We start from the raw sequence: 18,807 nt of genomic DNA, 5'->3' as shown, positions 1-18,807 counted from the left end.
ATAAAATTGCCTAAATTGACTCAATTTTCATTAGGCAGATTTAATAAAATTTCCTTCATCAAATCTCTTTAAAAAATTTTTTAGCCCTCCATCCTTCAAATCTTATGCCCTAATTCACTTGGAATAAAGTTTTTCTATTCCATAGTTATTGTCTGCTTTAGTTCGGCCTCCCCTCAAAATGGACCTTGAGACAATGATGTGGGGGCAGGGAGTTCATTTGTGAAGCGATCCTAGGAAGCACGTGAGAGAGTGGGGAAGGGAGACACGCCAATAAAGGTGCATTGATGAGTAGGTTATCACTACAGGCAGCTGGCATTCTGCCTTGCTGGGGCTTCTCATAGACTATAGCAAACTTCCTTCAGAATGGTCCTGCTAAGGAGTGAGGAAGTGAGACTGTTTATCGGCCATCACTCTCCTTCACTGGGGTGACTCCCCAGCAATCATAGCCTACTCAACTTGTTAGGCATAGCATGTTCCTTAGCTAGAGAATGGCCTCAGACAGAGGACGGAGAAATCTGTATGTTTTTTTCAGGACTGTTTGCAAGTGCCTTTCAGACGGGTCAAGGGAAATAGGCAGGGCACTGCCAGCATCTGCTAAACTGTCTCTATTGATGTACATTTCCACAATGACCTACTCCATTGATTGATTTTGTTCTCAAACTTTACAGGACATGAGAAGGACCTGAAAAACTTGGAAACTGCATACCTCTATCCCCACTCTCCATTCTGATTAAGATCAGCAGTTGGTGAGCCAGCCCTGATGGCCTAGTGGTTAAAGTTCGGTGTGCTCTGCTTCCATGGCCTGGGTTCAGTTCCCACGAGCAGAACCACACCACTTGTCTGTCAGTAGCCATGCTGTGGCAGTGGCTCACATAGAACAACTAGAAGGACTTACAAGTAGAATATACCACTATATTCTGGGGCGGGGGGCGGAGGCAGCAGGGGGTTGGGGTGGGAAGACGAAGATTGGAAACAGATGTGAGCCTGGGGCTAATCTTTCCCAGCCAAAAAAAAAAAAAAAAAGATCAGTGGTTGGGCTCAGGAATCTTAACTTTAATGAGCACCCCAATCATTCCAAAGCAGGTGGTCCCCAGGCCACAGTGTGAAAATACTGTGTTGCTGGAGCCAAAGACCATGAATTCATCCCCATGTGGGCTAACCAGTGTCTCAGAGAGAAAAATCTCTAACTTGGCCACAGATGCACCTTACCTTCCTATGTCCCATTTTTTTCAAATATAAGCTGTTGTTTACAAAAAGAATATAATGAGAATAATATAATGATGGGTTAGCATTTTGCAGGTCTAATTCTAGAAAATCACTTTAAATATGAGTATATCCAACTGATCATGGGTCAGGAGAAAGATGATCAGATACCCTTATGCTAGAGTGAACATACTTTTCTAACACATGGTGTGATAAGCAGGAATGAACTTATGGGGAAAACAGAAGAGTTGACATCAGGATATAAGATGATGTCATTGTACCTATATATGCTGGCCAGGAATCTTAGGAAAAAATTATCTTCAAGCTTTCACTTCAGGAAACCAGCATATAAACCAGTGCAGCTTTGGGAAGCATCAAAGCTAGTCCAACGGTTGAGATTGTCTTTTTCAAAGTTTCCTGGGTTATGATAAAGGGTGACGTGGTAGGTCTAAAAGCCATTTGCTATGCTCAGTTTTTTGATAAGACAGCATCCCTTTCACGTTTTTCTTGTCTGTCTACTACTTATTAGGGAGAGTGGGCAATGAGGGCCCTAGGGCCATGACACATGTTTCTAAGAAGGCTATTCCGCAGTCTGGGGAGAGATGGTATCCATTGTAAATAGTGAAAATCTAAGCTTGTCTCCTCTCCTTGGCTCTGGGTTCTCATCACTACTTCTCTCTGCCATTTCATATCACCAGGTGAGGTATAAATGTAAAATATCCAGGAGTGTTCTAGTTTCCCAAAGCCCTTAGGGTAAATAAATTGCTTAATATGGCCTACAAGGCACTTCACTATCTGGCCTCTGTCTGCCTTGCCGTCTCCTCTGTCGCTACTCCCTATCTTATCCTCTAAGCTCCAGCCTTATTAAAACTCTTTCAGCTTTTCAAATTCTTGGTACCTTCTTAGGTCCAAGCTGTCCCTTGCTCCCACGAGCCTACCCCTTCACTTGAGTAGCATCTCACCAGTCTTCAGGTTTTCGTCTAAATGTAACTTCCTCTGGGATGCTTCCCTAACCCTTGGGAAAGGTGAGTCAGAGCTGATGCAGAATCTTTGCAGGCCTTGGGATCTTCTACTCTTGAAGGCTCCTCCTCGCATTATGTTAAGTATATTAAGACATATCGTATTGTATGTTATTGTGATCATTCTTGCTGCAAACATGTGGAAATAATTTTTATAGTTCTGCTTTTGAAATTATTTGACTACGAATAACTAATTTAATTTGCTATTGATAGGACAGGGTTGACACTTACAGATTACAGGCTACCAACTCAGTTAATAATCAGCTGCATGATCTTAGACAAATTACTTAACCTCTCTGAATCTGTTATCTGAAAGAAGAAGGATTTGCCTAAGTGACCTAAGATTCTGTCCCCTGCCACCCCCCCCAACATTTAGCATTAAGAGTCTATGCCTTTATCATTAACTGTGGGGAGAGATGTTTTTGGTGGTAGTAAGTACATGGCGGTAGGAGTAGGGCAAGAATTCTTTACTTCACGGGTATAGTTGGAGAAATATAAATTTATTTTATACAATGAACAATGTAATATATCAAGCTATAAGCAGAGAAAATAAATTCAGAGCACTGAAATATATTTTCCTAAATAAGACTGACAATTGAAGCATAATTAGATTTATAGTAATCCCCCTAAGGCTTGGTGTTGGAGACGACCACATTAGTTCGTGCTGTAAAGATAATCAATGTTAGAAAGAGCAACTCTCACTATTGTTTCAATTAATTCTACTCTGAGAAACGATGTGAGATTTTGGACATTTTGTGAATACAATGAGTTTTCAAATTATGAGAAGTAACCAGTTTCTGCCTTTCTATAAAGAATTATGTATTTCATACTATACACATCAATAACTTAGTGCAATCTTAAAAAGCAGTTAGCTAATTTTTTCTGATGGAAAAAGTAATCAAGTTCCATGTAAAAAACATACATTTAACGTCAACACTCAGAGATTAATGCAGATTTCTGTGCATACCTTTTCTTCGTAGGCATACAGTTGTATAGGCACAAACACACATTTCCATAAGGACATCACATTTGACACCTGTGTTGCAGAATTTGAATGGAGAGGTTATCTGGCTTAGAGGCTGCAATATCTGCGGCTGTGACCTTAACATGCCTGGCATATCTGAGAAGTTAGAAGCTGAAGTTCCACAAAAAAACAATTTCCGTAAATTAATCTGCCTGGAGAAAGTGGAAGGAAAAACGAAGGTGAGGAGACAAGTGTGTCCGGCTTAGGTAATGGTCTTTCCACAAGTACATGGATTCATGTCTGAGTCGTGTGAACAGAAGGGCTGTAGACAGCAACATAAGACATAGCAGCACCCCACTGATGCTCAGGTGACGAAGTGAGACACGAAATTGGGGAAAAGAGCTTCTTCCCACCCTCTGTGTAAAGAAAGTACCAGTGGCTCTGATCTTAGCACCTCCAATATAAGCAACGCCAGCAACTGCAGGGTGAGACAGTTTTATGTGGCTTCTTTGCTTGAGGAAATGGATGTACATGGCTGGAGTTGATGAAGAAAATTCTCTAATTCTCTGGGTAGCAAGAGCCAAGAGACTGCTTCATGAGCACGGGTGACAATACTAGGCTTAACCGGGGAGACCGTGGGGCCGCTGGAATCCTCTGTGAGCAGGTGTGTGCAATAGACAGCGAAATTTTGGTTCTTATCAATAACGTCACTGTCATCTACATTCACAGTCTGGTGAAGCTGAGGGAAACTCAGATTATATGCTGTTTTGTATTCATTTGTTCTCTCCCCATCCCCTTAACTATCTAATTTGAATATTTTTTCAGTGGATTAAATATTTATCTATAATACCATTTTTATGGATGCATAGTGCTCTACTTTTTGAATGGATAAGAATTTTTTAATCCCCTGTAGGTCAATATTAGGGGCCTTTCTTTTCCATCATTAACAATTTATGATAAATTACCTTACAGCAAAATCTGTCACATCCATGATTACTTCTGTAGGGTAGATTAAGAGTGTACTTTTGGGGTCAAAAGAAGAACACAAAGTCTTGAAGATTTTGGTACACAGTGCCAAGCTGCTCTCCTCACAGATTGCTATTTTATACTTCCTCCTCTTATAAGTGTGCATTCTTATAAATTACACTTTTATATGCTGTGAGTTAGACTAAAATATAAGACTTGGGTTCTTTTTTTTAGAATAAATGATCATAACATTGCATTAGCTTAGAAATCAGGCTTCATGTAATCTGGGAATTAAGATTCAAGAGAAATACAAATAGCTTGGCCAGCCAAACATATCAATGACAACTTAGACTAATTCATATTAAAGGATGAATTTTATGAAAGAAAAATGCACCACAAAGCAAACAATGGATCACCTACAGCCTGTGCAAAATAGACTGCAGGAGGACCAGACGCTATCTTTCAGAATTCTCTAAAAATACAACAGGTTCATTCCAGAGTCTGCTATTATTTTGGTACACTTGTCTGGGCTCATGCTCCGTAGAAGATTAATGTAAAATTCTATTGAGGATCAGAGTACTAGTGCATCCATTCAACACGCTTGGTTTAAGGTAGTATAATGTTAATTCTCAGGGAAACTGATAGGGAGCATGTTACCGTATGGCATACAGCATGGGGACAAGGTCATCTGTAAAGTTACACAAAGCAGGCAGTGGAATTAGGAAAGCATTCTAGGGTAGAAACTGGGAAATGTCACCTGGGTGTAGATGGTTCTTGCTAAGACTGTCGTCTTTGGATGGTCTCACTAGGACGAGGACTTAGGGTCACAGGGGAATGTTAGTGTCCCTTCATCCAGTCACTCGTGTGACTAGAGTGCTAGAGTCTCCTCTTCAGCCTCCTACCACTTGGCAAACTGTTCTCTACTTGAACCCTCCAATGACAGGGAGCTCTTCCTGTCAGTGCCATTCACTACATAAATCATTTAACAAAGAAAAACCTCAGCAACACATGCAAATGTCACTATTAATCAGAACACGGCTAAGTAAAATCTTTTCTTATCTGGATGATTTAAGACAATTTGTAATATGAAGAGACAAATCATGAGGGCATTGTGATAGCCATGTAGGCTATAAAGTCTCTCTCTCCCTTAGACACTTTTGTAGGATGTACTTCCCCACCACCCCCTTCGAAGTTGGGCATGACCACATTTCTGTTGCTTTGGCTAATGCAATGTTAATGGAAGTGACCTATGCCAACTACAGATGAACCTTTAAAAGAACCTTTAAAATTTCCATGTTTGCTCTTCTTTACCAAAGTGATCATGGAAATGTGTTGAGATGGAGCCTCCAAACAGGATGGGTCCCTGAGTTCTTGTGATGGGCAGAGCCCTCTCACCAACCTACACAGGACTTGCCCTATGAGAAATCAGCTTGTGTCATGTTAAGCCAGTGAGCTCTAGGCACTGTCTGTTATTGTGGCAAATCCTATCCCATAACGACCGTTAGAGTTGGTTTTAGCTGGGACTGTTGAAAAATGTCAACTTACCAGATACAGCCTCGGTCAATATATGTATTTGGCACAATTGCCTATAGATCTATAGCTACAGTAATATTTGCATAACCCATGTTCAGATACCTTAACATTAAAAAAAGAAATTTAATTGCTTTCACCATTTTGAACTTACTAAGGCACAAAATGAACATATATTAGAAAACTGTTCAAATCTTAGGAGACTGTGTGCTCCAAATTCAGCTTAGTGGTTCCCTTCATTGAGGGGAAGAGGAAAATGGGATCCTATAAGGAAGAGTACATGAGAGCTTCAAGTATATCAGTTACGTTTTACTATTACTTATTTTAAATCCAAACTTAAAATGTCAAAATTTTAAGATTTTATATAGCTAGATTGTAAGTACATGAATGACTTTTCTATTATCTTCTATTATAGACTATGCTTGAGCTTATTCAAAACACATTTTTAAAAGAAAGTTATTGAGCAATTATTGAAGTCAAACGGGCTTTCTGATTATTATCAGCTAAGCTAAACCTCTAAACAAAATGCCCTATTTCTCAAAGGGTTCCAGATAGTTAAGATTTACCTGGATTAAAACACAATAAGACTCTTTGAGCTCTTAAAGGATGGTAGATTGTAGAAAGGGAGATTCACATTTCAACACTTCTATATGTTTGAATTTTGGACTTTGAATATATCAGAAAGGACTTCCTCATCCTATGTTCTCCACTAGAGAAAGTTCACTTTTTGAATGTCACTATAAGACCAATCACCATGCCTACATTTATGCAGTGGAAGGAAAAGATTTCAATTTATGTTAAAGTAAAATCCCAACCTTAACACCTATCGTCTGTGTGGCCTTGAACAAGTCAACTACCTTTACTGTATCTTAGTTTCTTCATTTGAAATTTAAACAGCATAGGGTCAATACGGATCCTGATGCTTTTCAGTACTCCAGTTTTATAGTAAAATACCAAATGCAAATGTCAAATATGTTGTATTTAACGGTATAATAGCATTATTTGGGAATTAAAAAAATCTGAAATTGGAATAACTTACATCTTGAGATGTGTACGGAGAGCTACATATTTCATTAAAAAGTTGACAAAAGCAAAGGTACTCTTATTCTAACCTCATCCCAGACCTATTCAAAATCTTTCTGGGGTATTTTATAGCTATTATCATTATCATTTTTAGAGTACTAGAGAAGTTGCACATCTTTTCTTTACTCACTAGGATTTGTATTTTCCCCCAGAATCAGGCTGGGTCTTTACTATCTTTGAAAGGGTAGTGGGGGAAGAGGGTAGGCCATTAAGAAAAACAGAAGGAGGGTGTGCTAGGGGCTTTACAGAAAGAGGGGCTGGGAGGTTCCCAGGCCCAACTCCCAGTTCTTCCCTTGGAGTGCAACCACCTGATTTCCCCAGAGCCATATTTCCTCCCCTCATGACTTTCTGTCCTCCCGGGCCAGATCCACTTTCCTAGTCCTAGCTTCTCTTCCTCTCATGATAATTGATTGTAACTGGGACCTTGATCCCAAAACATCCAACTCAGAGAGACTCAATGCTGAAGAATAAAGAGCCCTCACTCAATTGGAAGAGCAACTGAGGACAAGGACAAAGGGTGATGGCAACCACCTCTCATTTCGAAAATAAACACCAGTGTTTTGATGCTATGAAAAATAGATACCTAAATATTGGCATTGTCCTTTTGCTCCAGTATTGAAATCACTAGTCAAAATGATGATTAAATAAGAAAATGCTTCAGAAAGTACTGTACAATTTGCATTTGTTATTGCAATTTAAAAGACGCACAAATTTTTCATCGCTTTGTTTGAAATCTTATCCAATAACACCTCAATATATATTTTTAAAAACATTGTTGTTTTTGTTATCTGTTTTATATTTGGTAGGACCTGTTATTTTTAATTATTTTTATGTTAACACTTATTAACTACTTATTACTTGGCAAACACTTCTATGTGCATTACCTCATTTATTTCTCAAAAGTGCCCATGAGGAAAGTTTTAATTTCCATTTCACAAATGAAGCAACTCAGATCCAAAGACGTTACCCAAGCTTCTACCAGCAGTAAATGGCAGAGCCAGCACTCAAACCCAGTGCTTTTGTCATCAAGTTATTTTCTCCTTCTACTCCCCATCTATGAGGATAAGTTTTAATACTTTCTCCTTGGCAAAAATCAGCAGAGTTTTTTTAAAAAGGAAAAAAAAAAGCTCTCAGTGTGACTTAAATATAAAAATCTGAGCTAGCTGCAATCTAAGTCTCAGGAAAACAAGGTGGGCAGAGCTGCTAAATCTCAGCATCTGCAAGGAAAGAGCAGAAACCAGGGCCAAGACTCACTCTTCTTTTAAAAATTGAGGCACACAAAATGAGAACGGCATTGAAATGGCACTCGTTGTCCACAAATGATGATGTGGCATTCCTTAATTTCTGACCCCAGAAAGACACTCAGAATCAAGTTCTTGCAGAACTTCAGGAGATAATTTATCTTCAGACTGGGATTTCTAACAATCACCTGTAGGTTCAAGCTAAGAAAAATGAGTTGTCAGAAACAGGCAATAAAAATTGCAAGTATAAGAGACCATCAAAATGATAAAATTGTCACATCTATACACATCAAGCCACAACTACATTCATTATCTCCCAACTCCTGGTACTTAATGTTGTCTGCCAAGGAAGCTGAGCTCCATTTCCAGTTTTGCTGTAAGCACAACTATATTTGAAAGACACTTGACTATTGGAGTTATTCATGATTTTACAGAGAAAGCATGCAGTTGTCTGGAGAGGAATCCACCGGTATCTGGGAAGATTTGTCAAAAGGGATATCTCAGTCCTAAGCATTTTGGGAAATTACACTGGTATTGATTGAGGGAGCATGGGGGATCTCTGACAGCTCACACTCTTATTTTTAGGGAAAAAAATGATTTTTCAATCATGAATTTGAGTGTATTCTTCCTCAGGGAAATCCTCCTGTTGGAGATCCCCAAGCATGAGAGGTGTTGCTGAAGTGACAGAGAGAGAAAATGAGAAAGGATGAAAGCACGGAGAGAGGGAGAGGGGATCAAAAATATATTGTGAGAGTAAGGGGGAGGGTGGGAGGGAGGGAAGGAAAGAGAGAAAGAAGGATTAAGGACGAAAAATACATAGAACATTCGATTATTTTGATCATTATTTTTATTTTTTAACTATTTTGTTGTAAGTACCCTTATCCTCACCAAAAATTAATACTGTTGACTTCAAGGAGAAGAAGTGAGAAAGCAGATATCCTCACGTTCATTTAAAAGTTCTTAATTTCCTACTCCCTCTGACTTCTCCAGCTTCTGTCTACTTCAGCATTTGCTATTTTTCACTTGCTCTAATAGAACCAGATCAGTGATGAGCTGAAAGCTGTTGGTCAGAAATATTGTTGTGGACCATCCTGGAATTTTAGTGGTTCTGGATTTCCCTCTCATTAGTGATAGAAAAGTTCATATTCTGGCTCTTAAAATCCTTATTCTCTTATCAAGGGCTTTCCATCTAAGAGGCTCTGGCCAGCAAGGCAAAGTACATTTAAGGACGAGCTGACACTGGGAGATGTACAAAAGAGACACTTTCTAAATATCTAACATTCAAGTGTTTGGTTTCTAGAACCACCTGTGTTGTCCACTACGTTTATTTCTCAATCCACTCTGCTGTCATCCCACTGTTAATCTCCTTTCAGCGCATCACCTTCTATATGCAGTCTCTTAATCTACAAACTTTGCTCTCTCTCCAGTGACATCTTAACCTCTCATTTTGGTTTGTAACATCAAGGATTACCCAGAGCAATGCTCTCCTAACTTGTTACCACTGTAAGAACTTTTGTGCTGCACACTGCTTTGTCAGACAGCTTCCCTACCACTGTTTCAGCTTCTGGGTGGGTCCCAGGCAGGCTCCTACTTTGTCAGCACGTTTGAATTTTAGAGGCTGGTTGGCATCTATTCTTCTCACCAACTTCCACAAATAAAACATGCCCCGGTCAAAATTCTGTGCATTGGTAGTTAAAATCACCAAGAAAACGCACATCAGTACTCCACTGTGGCCACTTACGTGCCTTTCATTCCTACCTTGCCTCCCCCACACAAATTTCAGCCACAGCCCAACAATTCTGGCTCTATGACAAACTTGGTGAGATCCAAGTTACAGAAGCCTAGTCAGTAGGTTAAGTATACAAGAAGGCAACACACATACTGCCTTGAGGGGGAAAAATAGACACTGAATAAGTATGTGTTGAGTGAATGAATGCATTCATGGAACAAAGACGGCATGAAAACATTCCACTGCAAACTTCTACAAACACTGGTTGGCAAGCCTTTTTTTCTTTCTTTTAATTCACATGAGCTGAATCAAAAAGGCTACTAAAAATTAGAGTGGTCATTGAATAAACTGATGATATGGTGGACCTCGACGGGAGTAAAGAAAGAGAACATGCCAATCTTAGTAACATGAGCACTCAAGTTGGAACCAAGACTCCTGTGTAAAAGCCAGAATTCCTTTTCACTTCAGAGAATGAGTTGTTCTACATAAATCCACCTGCTGGCATAGGAAGACTACAAGGAAGGTGAACTTTGACTAATTATACTTTGTGATTGTGCAAGTTTGGGTTCTGAATATAGAAGCCTAAGCCTAAGAGAAACACGTGTGTAAAATCCCTCCAAAGAGACACTCTTAAAACCTAAGGCCCGCATGAATCCTACAGAAGAAGCAAGATCTGCTCAAAATGAGATAAAAACAAATCATAAAAATAAATAAGGAAATAATTCACCGTGAGCTAGAGACAGCAGACACAACATACAGGAGGATTAGAATATCAATAATTTAAGATATAATAATCTGAGAGAACATAAAAGAAAAACCACAAGCATAGGAACACTATAAAAACAGCAGATGTTTTAAAATGCACATAGAACTTCTAGAAATGAAAAAAAGAACAAAATGGGTTAAGAGACATCAAATATAAAGAATGAGAAGGTCTGACATATGAAATAGATGTTGCAGAAAAAGAGAATATAGAGAATGAGAGTATTTGAAGAGGTGATGGCTGAGAGTTTTACAGAATTGGTACAAACATGACTTTTTATATTCAAGATGCACAACAGGCCCTAGCCAATATAAATTCACGCTTAGACACCTGATACTGAAACTAAAGGACACCAAAGAGAGAGAGAAAAATTTAAAAGCAACTGGAGAGAAAAAGTAGATTACCTATTAAGAATAGTAATAAAAAAGAAGAGTTTTTACAGTGACAATAAAGGCCAGTGGGGTTGGGAGGGGAAAGGAATGACACTGAAAATCCTGAGGGAGGAAAATAAACCCTTCAATCGAGAACTTAGTGTCAAGCTAGATCACCATTGTAGACTAACTGTAACATAAAAACAACTTCAGATAAATATTAAGAATGTTTATAATTCACTAAACCCTTGCTGAAAGAACTACTAAAAGACAAATTTCATGAGGAATAAACCCTAAAGGAAGGAGAGGAATAAAAGGAGCAACGGTGAGCAAAGAAACTGACAAACACAGTCATGCATCACTCAACAACAGGGATATGTGCCGAGAAATGCATGATTAGACGATGTGGCTGTTGTGCGAACATCATAGAGTGTACTTACACAAACCTAGATGGTATAGCCTACTATACACCTAGACTATATGGTACCAATCTTATGGGACCACTGTCATATATATGATCCATCATTGACCGAAACATTGTTACGTGGAATGCGACTGTATGTGGATAAATTCAAACAAGGCAGGGATGTCCTCTACCCCCGCCTCTATCCAATGTTATACAGGAGGTCTTAACCCAAGCAATAAGACTAGAAAAGCTAATTAAAGTCATAACAATTGAAAAAGAAGAAACAGCTCTGCTACTACTTGCAGATGATGTAACCTTCTGAAAAAAAACTCTAAGAAATATACAGACACACTCATAAAACTAATAATAGAGTTTAACAAAGCTTCTTCAAGGAAACGGATATAAAAATATCAATATTGTTCATATAATGCAGCAACAAATAATCGGAAAATGTAATTATCCCCCAGCAATTCCACTGCTGGGTATCAATCCAAGAGAAGCTCTTGTACACACGCACATGGAGACAGAAATAAGAATATTTTCTGCAAAAAAGTTGTAAGAGTAAAAGAAAATTAAGAAAAACAGAAAAATCAACCAAACTTCCCCTCGCTATGTATATTCACACAATAGGATAAAATGGAAAAATTAAAAGAATGCATTGCCAATCTGGATAAATCTCAGAAACATAATGTTGAATGAAAAGGCAAGTTGCGAAAGGCAAGTTCAATATGATATCCTTTATGTAAAATCTTCCTAAATATTACTTATGAATCTATATGCATGTAGGAAAAATATGAAAATATGGATGAGAATCATGCAGGGAGACGAAGCCTCTAACTTCACATATACAATTACTTCTGGGTCAGTAGGATTTGAACCATATATCTACAATATTTTATTTTCCTTGAAAAAGATATTTGAAGCACACATGGCAAAATTTTAAGATTTGGTCTACGTGGTGGGTGCTGGGATGTCTGTTCTATTATTTTCTCTGATTGAATTCTTTCATAATTAAAAAAATAACAGTGAAAAGATACTCATTGATCAAATTGACATTTTAACCAAGTTATTTTTGACCAAGTTTTCTGATATCCCTGTTATCGTGCCTGAAAGAGTATCGGTAAACAATAAGTGTTTGATGAATGAAATTCAAGAGAACCACGAGAGCACGCTGAGCTTCACCTCCTCCCCTCTCAACTTCCACCATATTCCACTTAACTTCCTTTTCCCTGCCTGTTTCTGAGAGAAGCCACTGATATATCTTAAACTTTGATGCAAAGTAAGGATGACAATATAGCAAGAAAAAGAATAAACTATCCTTTCCTTTCCTAGAATTTTTCACTTATAATTCATGTTCGTGTCAAGTTAAGGCACAGAAAGACTGATTTATGTCGCTTGTTGCCTCTCCAGCAGTCAAGCTCATCACCCACACATTAGAGGGATGAAAATCCTCAGAGAGAGAGCTTCCAGCTATAAATTAAAACTCTTACTTTGAGGTTTGGTTCCTGTTTGATTTTTAAGAAAATTTAAAATAAAATTGCTACCAGGGGGATAAAGATAATGACAGATGACTTATTCCTCAATTTCTTCCAGCTTACTTTAAAAATTTATTTTTCTTATAACAAAGAGAAAGGGTTTTAACGTTGAAAAATAGTGCCATAGCCTTCTACCCTTTCTGCATGAGCAGCAGGAGAAAGGACTCCTCTTCCTTCATTACAATTTCAATATGAACAATAGTAACTAGAACCCACAATATCCACAGTGTATAGTATTGTCCAAATGGAGTTATCCCTGGTCTTGCATAGCAAGTGAAAGGAAGAGTGTTAAGAATATGTGTTTGAGAGACGAGTTCTTTGTTACCCTTTCAGAGATTTAGCTTAGCTTGAGTCTACATGTATCTTGACCTCTGTCCCAACCTAATCTCCTATTTCCACCTGATTCTGCAATACAAACTGGTTCACAAGTATCACCAGAAAATAAATCATCAAGTAATATTTCTTCATCTTAACTACCGAAGGATGCCTATAAGGTGAAACTCAAGCATCGGCCAAACACATACATATTTGGCCAAAAATCAGAATGCTCAATATTATCCAACAGACTATATAGACAGCTAAAGTTATTTCAAGAAGTAGAAGATAAAAGTATTTGTTGCATTGATTCATAGGATGTGTTTAAACAACATATATACCAAAAGTACCTTTTGCTAATATAAGCAGTAGCTTAACCCAAGTCTCCGTTATCACGAGGATAATAAAATGGATCAACACCCATGCTCCTGTCACTCTCAGCCACATAGATCCCAGGACAAAAGAACATGCGACAGCTGATCCTTGAGGTGTAGAAACTACCCAGGCAGTTACCCAGAAAGGAAATTCAGACATTTACTTTTCAGTTCTCTACATGGTCCTATTTTAAACTGGATCTTTAGGATAAAAAAAAAACCCATTCGATTCTCTACCTCTTGATAAGGCAGAAATAATATCATCTCTGGCAAATCAAAATTTTGAGATAACTTGTAGCAGCTTTTTGATTTTTCTTTGTATCACGTGATTCCAAATTTCCTAAAATCTCCACGTCTTTGTCTCGTCTATAGCGAACATTACCGACAGGGAGGAACAGTGGGGAAAGCGTGCAAGAAATTTAACCAGAAAAATGCTGGAGAAACTCTTTTCTGGTGCAAACTTGGAGCAACTCAACAAAATCATTCATGACCAAAAAAAATGCACATTACAGAAGCTCTTAATACACCATTAAAGAAAAAGCCCAGTGGAGATTGTAAACTCTAAGATTCTTTTTCGTTATTCGGGCTCCAAGGCAAAAAAAATCACCTGTAAACCACCTGGTTTATTGAATTCCTGAAACATGATATTGATTTTTAAAAAATAATTAAAATGCTGTACTCATAGTTAATATATTGAAGTCATCACTGAATATAGAAAAAATATAATAAAACTATTATTTTATACCCCATAGATGAAGTTTATAAACTTTCTTGTTGTATGGCTTCCTATTCAAGAAATATTTTGCATAATTTATTAATTCTTTACAATATTTGTGATATTGAAATTTAATTGTCAATCATGAGATTAAATAATTTTACAAAATAACCCAAGTTCTCAGCCCAAAAGCTGCTACTATTATTTCAATGGGTCCATAAAGGTAAAAAAAAAAAATACACATACCTCAACAAATATAAAACATGGGATGATGGAATAACTTCGTTGAGTGTTGTTTCCTACAGCCATTTCTTACACCATGTAGCAAGGCTGCACTGTCTCAAACTGTCCAGGCTGAAATAGAAATAGGTAGCATAGTGTAAGAACCATATGCTCAACAGTCCCTTTGGTGTTTACATAAAAATATCAGCTGCCCTGTAGATAAGCAGGCTGTGTACAAACAATGCAAAATAGTGACCTACAACACAGTCAAGTCAAACTAATAATCACCCCAGGAAAAAGAAAATATATACTAGCCATGAACAGTCTTAGAGCCAAAACGACCAGATAGGGAACTTCTCGTACATAGCTTTAGTCAATAGAATTCTAACTGTCTGGAACTGCACGGATCCCTAACCCAGTAGATGGCCTTCATGCCATGACACAGTTTCTGCTACAAAACATGTTATTGTCCATCCTGGCTGGATCTCCTCTATCTGTGCCTCATCCTCCTGGTTTGCAACCTACGGACTTGTGTGTTTCTGCCCTTGCCTCTCCCTTTGGAGGTGACACTTAGTACTGAGGCACTAATCCCTGACTTCCTTCCTTGACCACTCTCTGCCCTTGCTCCCTTGACTACATGGCTATTAACAACGCTGGATTAATACATCAGTGATCTCTCTCACGGGGTTCCCTCAGCCCCGTGTGAGTGTCACCCAAAACACAAAAGGTTGACGCAATAATACATTCTTGCAATGCTGAAGAATGGAGGAGCTGGGCAACAGCAGGCTGTTTTAAATATTTTATTAGAAGATCTCTGTTCTACGCTTGCTTAATCCAAATATCTTATAATTCACTTATCAGTCTTTATCGTTTAGATGAGTCCTCCTGTTAGCATCAATTAAATACAGTGCCATATATCTGGAAGGAAAATTAAATTTTAATCACCTCGAAGTAGATCGGGGCACCAGAAAAACCAAAGGCATCAGACATGTGAAGGTGGAAGTCCAGGCTCTCCACTTGGCCTCCTATGATACCTGGTTGGAGGTGGGCCCCTTTTACTGAGCAGAACTGGAGTTCAGACTCCTCAGTATGCCTCTACTGATACCACCCTGGTTGGGAGAGAGGGAGGTTCCTCTCTACTGCTCCCCATGTGGCCTCCACTGACACTGTGGGAAGGTGGCCTTGTTATTGCTGAGCAGTTGGTAAAACCCCTGCCTTTCCACTAGGCCTCCTCTGATACCATTCCAGTGAGGAGGGAGTCAGGGTGCCTCATTACTGCCTGGTGGGAGTGAGAGTCTGGGCTCCCCCCAAGTTCCCCCCGTGAGAAATGAGGGCTACTCATTACTGCCCAGCATGAAATAAAGTCCTGGCTCCCCATCTGACCTTCTCTGACATGATCCCAGCAAGAATTTCGGGGAGCTTCCTTACAGCCTGGCAAGGGTTGAAGTCCAGGGTCTCCACTTGGCCTTCGCTGGCAGATAGAGGTGGGACTGCAGTTTTTTTGTGATGTGTGGCTGGAGTCAAGGGGTTATTTTCTAAAAGTTTTCTGCATATTAGGCTGCAGTTTTCCTGGCCCTTGGGCTAGAGAGAGCAGGTTTTCCTTGGGGCTATTTTGTCTGAGAGTTACCGGTATTCCGGGGTGGTGAGCTTCTCCGATATCCAGAGATATGAGGCAAAAAGGAAATCCTGGAAACTCACTATTGTGTTTCTTGTGTGCTGAGGTCCCCCGCCAGTCCCCCTTTTATATCTGCCTCTCAGAGCTTTGTTTGTTGTATACATAACATCCAAGAATTTTAGTTGTATTTAGTGGTAGAAATAGGGAAAAATACATCTTACTCCATCTCCCAGCACAGAGGTTGTCAGAAGTCTTTTTAAAGGAATACCACATACGGCAGTGACCAAGATTCTTGTGACCCCAGCTCTGCTGTGTTCTCATGAATTTGAGCCTCTTGGTGTCAAAATACCAGAACAAACCACATCATTTGTTCACTCATGAGTCCCTAATTCAGGCCAGCTATCCCATTAGGCACAACTAGAAGCAACGAGTTAGCCAAATACCCTGTATTCAAGGCACAATGGCTATCAAGAAGCGATTGAAAAATAAACAAACAAGTAAACAATGAGTTATAAGAGGGATAACAGCAGCACAAATGAATGATCAATTCTAACTCTTGAAGTCAGGGATTTCTCATCCAGTGGCAGAGTAGAGACGGTACCTAGGACCTGCAAGACTTTTAGGGGTTGATTAAAATATTTCAATTTATTTTAAGATTTAAGAAAATGAAGTTTTAGGTAGAAAAATATTTTAATATATTATTAAATTCAGATTTATACCAATTGTAAAATATAAATTTTTATTTTTATTTTAATAGAGAAAGGGATCCACAAAGGCAAAATTGCTTCGAGTCCACAAAAAGTCATAATAGAGCCCTAGCTGGGAGAAAATTAAAGAAATGGTTCTTAGAGAAGATGGCTATTTAAGTTGATTAAAATAAAGGTAGCTGCTCCTCTATCAGGAGGATGAGAGAAGCATTTCAGTGAAAGGGAGCAGCAGGAGCAAAGGTTCCAAAGATATGAGTCGGCCTAACATGTTTGAGAAACTAAAAACACAACCAATCTGAATGCATGAGAACCAAGGAGGAGCTATAGATGCTACCAAAACGTGTTTATGTCCATGTGCTCTTTATGCCCAAACTCTCACAAGCAGAATACCCCAAGGATAAGAAATACAAGATTGGTCCATTTCCATACCAGATAGGAACATAGGGGGAAAAAAAGAATATTGAGAATGCTTTTTTTTCCCCCTGGTAATTAACTCAAGAGCTCTTCATTTCTAAGCAGGTAAGAATACTATGGATCATACTTGTCCAATGAAGGAGTCAATGCTATTTCATGTGTTCCCACTGAATTTTCCACATAATCTCTTCTTGCTTATGAGAAGCATAATCATTCCTAATCAACCCAGGACAAACACAAAAATAATTACTGCTTACCAAGTATCTGTTTTAGTGATACTGAAAATGGATGGTGCTGGAGAGTGATCATAGCTGGATGGGCATAAACCTCTTCATTTCTAGGTTATGCAAAGTTGACTCTGGCTGACCAGTCAAGGAAGCTGCAAAGAATAGAAATGCCCTTGAGAAAGAGTAGCCACGACTCAGTGGGCCTTTCTGTGCCACCTTGATGTGGATCTAACATTGCCAGCGGTCAAAGTCATAGCCTGTGGTCACTCTCAGGATCCCAGAGTCGATGATTTTAGGGAAGCTAGAGCTTGCTCTTTGTATAGAGAATAGTTTGAACTAATTTTGTTAAAAATGTCATGGTGGTTCCCTTTAAAGATAGGAGGATATGAATTAATAGAGTTCACTAAAACAAAAATCTAACAAATAAATAAAAAATAAACAACAAGTCCACCAAAAATTGTACCCTTCCTAGTAAGCCCAAGAACTCTTCACTTTGAGCTCACGTTGATTTAGGACAGTGTTTCTCAACCTCATCACTGTCAATATTTTGGGCGAATGAGTCTTTGTTGTGAGGGGGCTATCCTGAGAATTGTTGAATGTTTAGGTACATCCCTGGCCTCTACTCAGGAGATGCCAATGGTAGCAACTCCCCTTCTCCAAGTTATAACAGCTAAGGGAGCAGAGGGACATAGGGTGGAGATGACCACTAATTTAGGAGGATTGAAAGCAGAGCCCCCAAGACATGAGAATTTTTGAGCGGTGAAGAACTTGTTTCCCCTGGGATAAAGGCCACAGTTTTGCCAAAGGGAACAAACCTATGCCTGCTTAGTACCTAACAGAGGGAAATCTGGAAATTGTTGAGGTGCCTTCTTGGCATTTGGGAAACAAAGGGCATGCCAAGCTCAGAGACCACGACTGGGGAAATAGCAAAGCCAGTATAAGTGGTAGTTACTACCACTTGAACCCCAAAAGAAAGCAAGTCTGCTTCATCCATTAGGTACTATAGGCCCAGTTCCTAGGGCCTGTTAACTATTTAAGATCCCATGAAAATATACAAGATATGAAGAAAAAAAGACACCAAAACTATGCAAAACCAAATGAGTATGTAAAATTCTTGCAATTTCATTAATTACTCAATTTAGTGTTTATAACAATTCATTTGAAAATGATTTGTAGGTGACATTTCCTTAATTCTAAAAATTCCTTTGCAGAGCAACTATAGATAACTGTAAATTAAATCAGGCACTCAGAAAAACAATCTCAAGAGAAAAGCTATAAAATTTTTTTCATTTTGCCACAAAATAAAAATTTACTGTCAGATGTAGATTATACTTTATGTGTTTATGATCATCAGGAGTAGGGCCTCAAAAAGTGAGTGTTGAAAACAAGCTTAAACACCTTAAAATAG

At 38.7% G+C, this 18,807-nt stretch overlaps 1 protein-coding gene across 5 annotated transcripts in view; it reads right to left on the bottom strand.

The window, feature by feature from the left end:
• The window catches only part of PLPPR1 (phospholipid phosphatase related 1), a 263,835-nt gene that overhangs the window by 108,397 nt on the left and 136,631 nt on the right, over nucleotides 1–18,807 (bottom strand). For 4 of the 5 annotated variants that reach the window (XM_070250788.1, XM_014735931.3, XM_070250789.1 and 1 more), the window contains one exon: nucleotides 14,461–14,568. In XM_070250788.1, coding sequence (XP_070106889.1) covers nucleotides 14,461–14,523 — 63 coding nt within the window. In that variant the 5' untranslated portion in view covers nucleotides 14,524–14,568. Of the gene's footprint in view, nucleotides 1–14,460; nucleotides 14,569–17,429; nucleotides 17,552–18,807 lie in introns of all 5 variants that reach the window. The other variant, XM_070250790.1, reaches the window with a different exon arrangement.

This window comes from Equus caballus, chromosome 25, assembly GCF_041296265.1.
Source record: "Equus caballus isolate H_3958 breed thoroughbred chromosome 25, TB-T2T, whole genome shotgun sequence".
In the NCBI taxonomy this organism is placed as follows: domain Eukaryota; kingdom Metazoa; phylum Chordata; class Mammalia; order Perissodactyla; family Equidae; genus Equus; species Equus caballus.
This window is presented reverse-complemented; position numbering and strand designations above follow the sequence as displayed.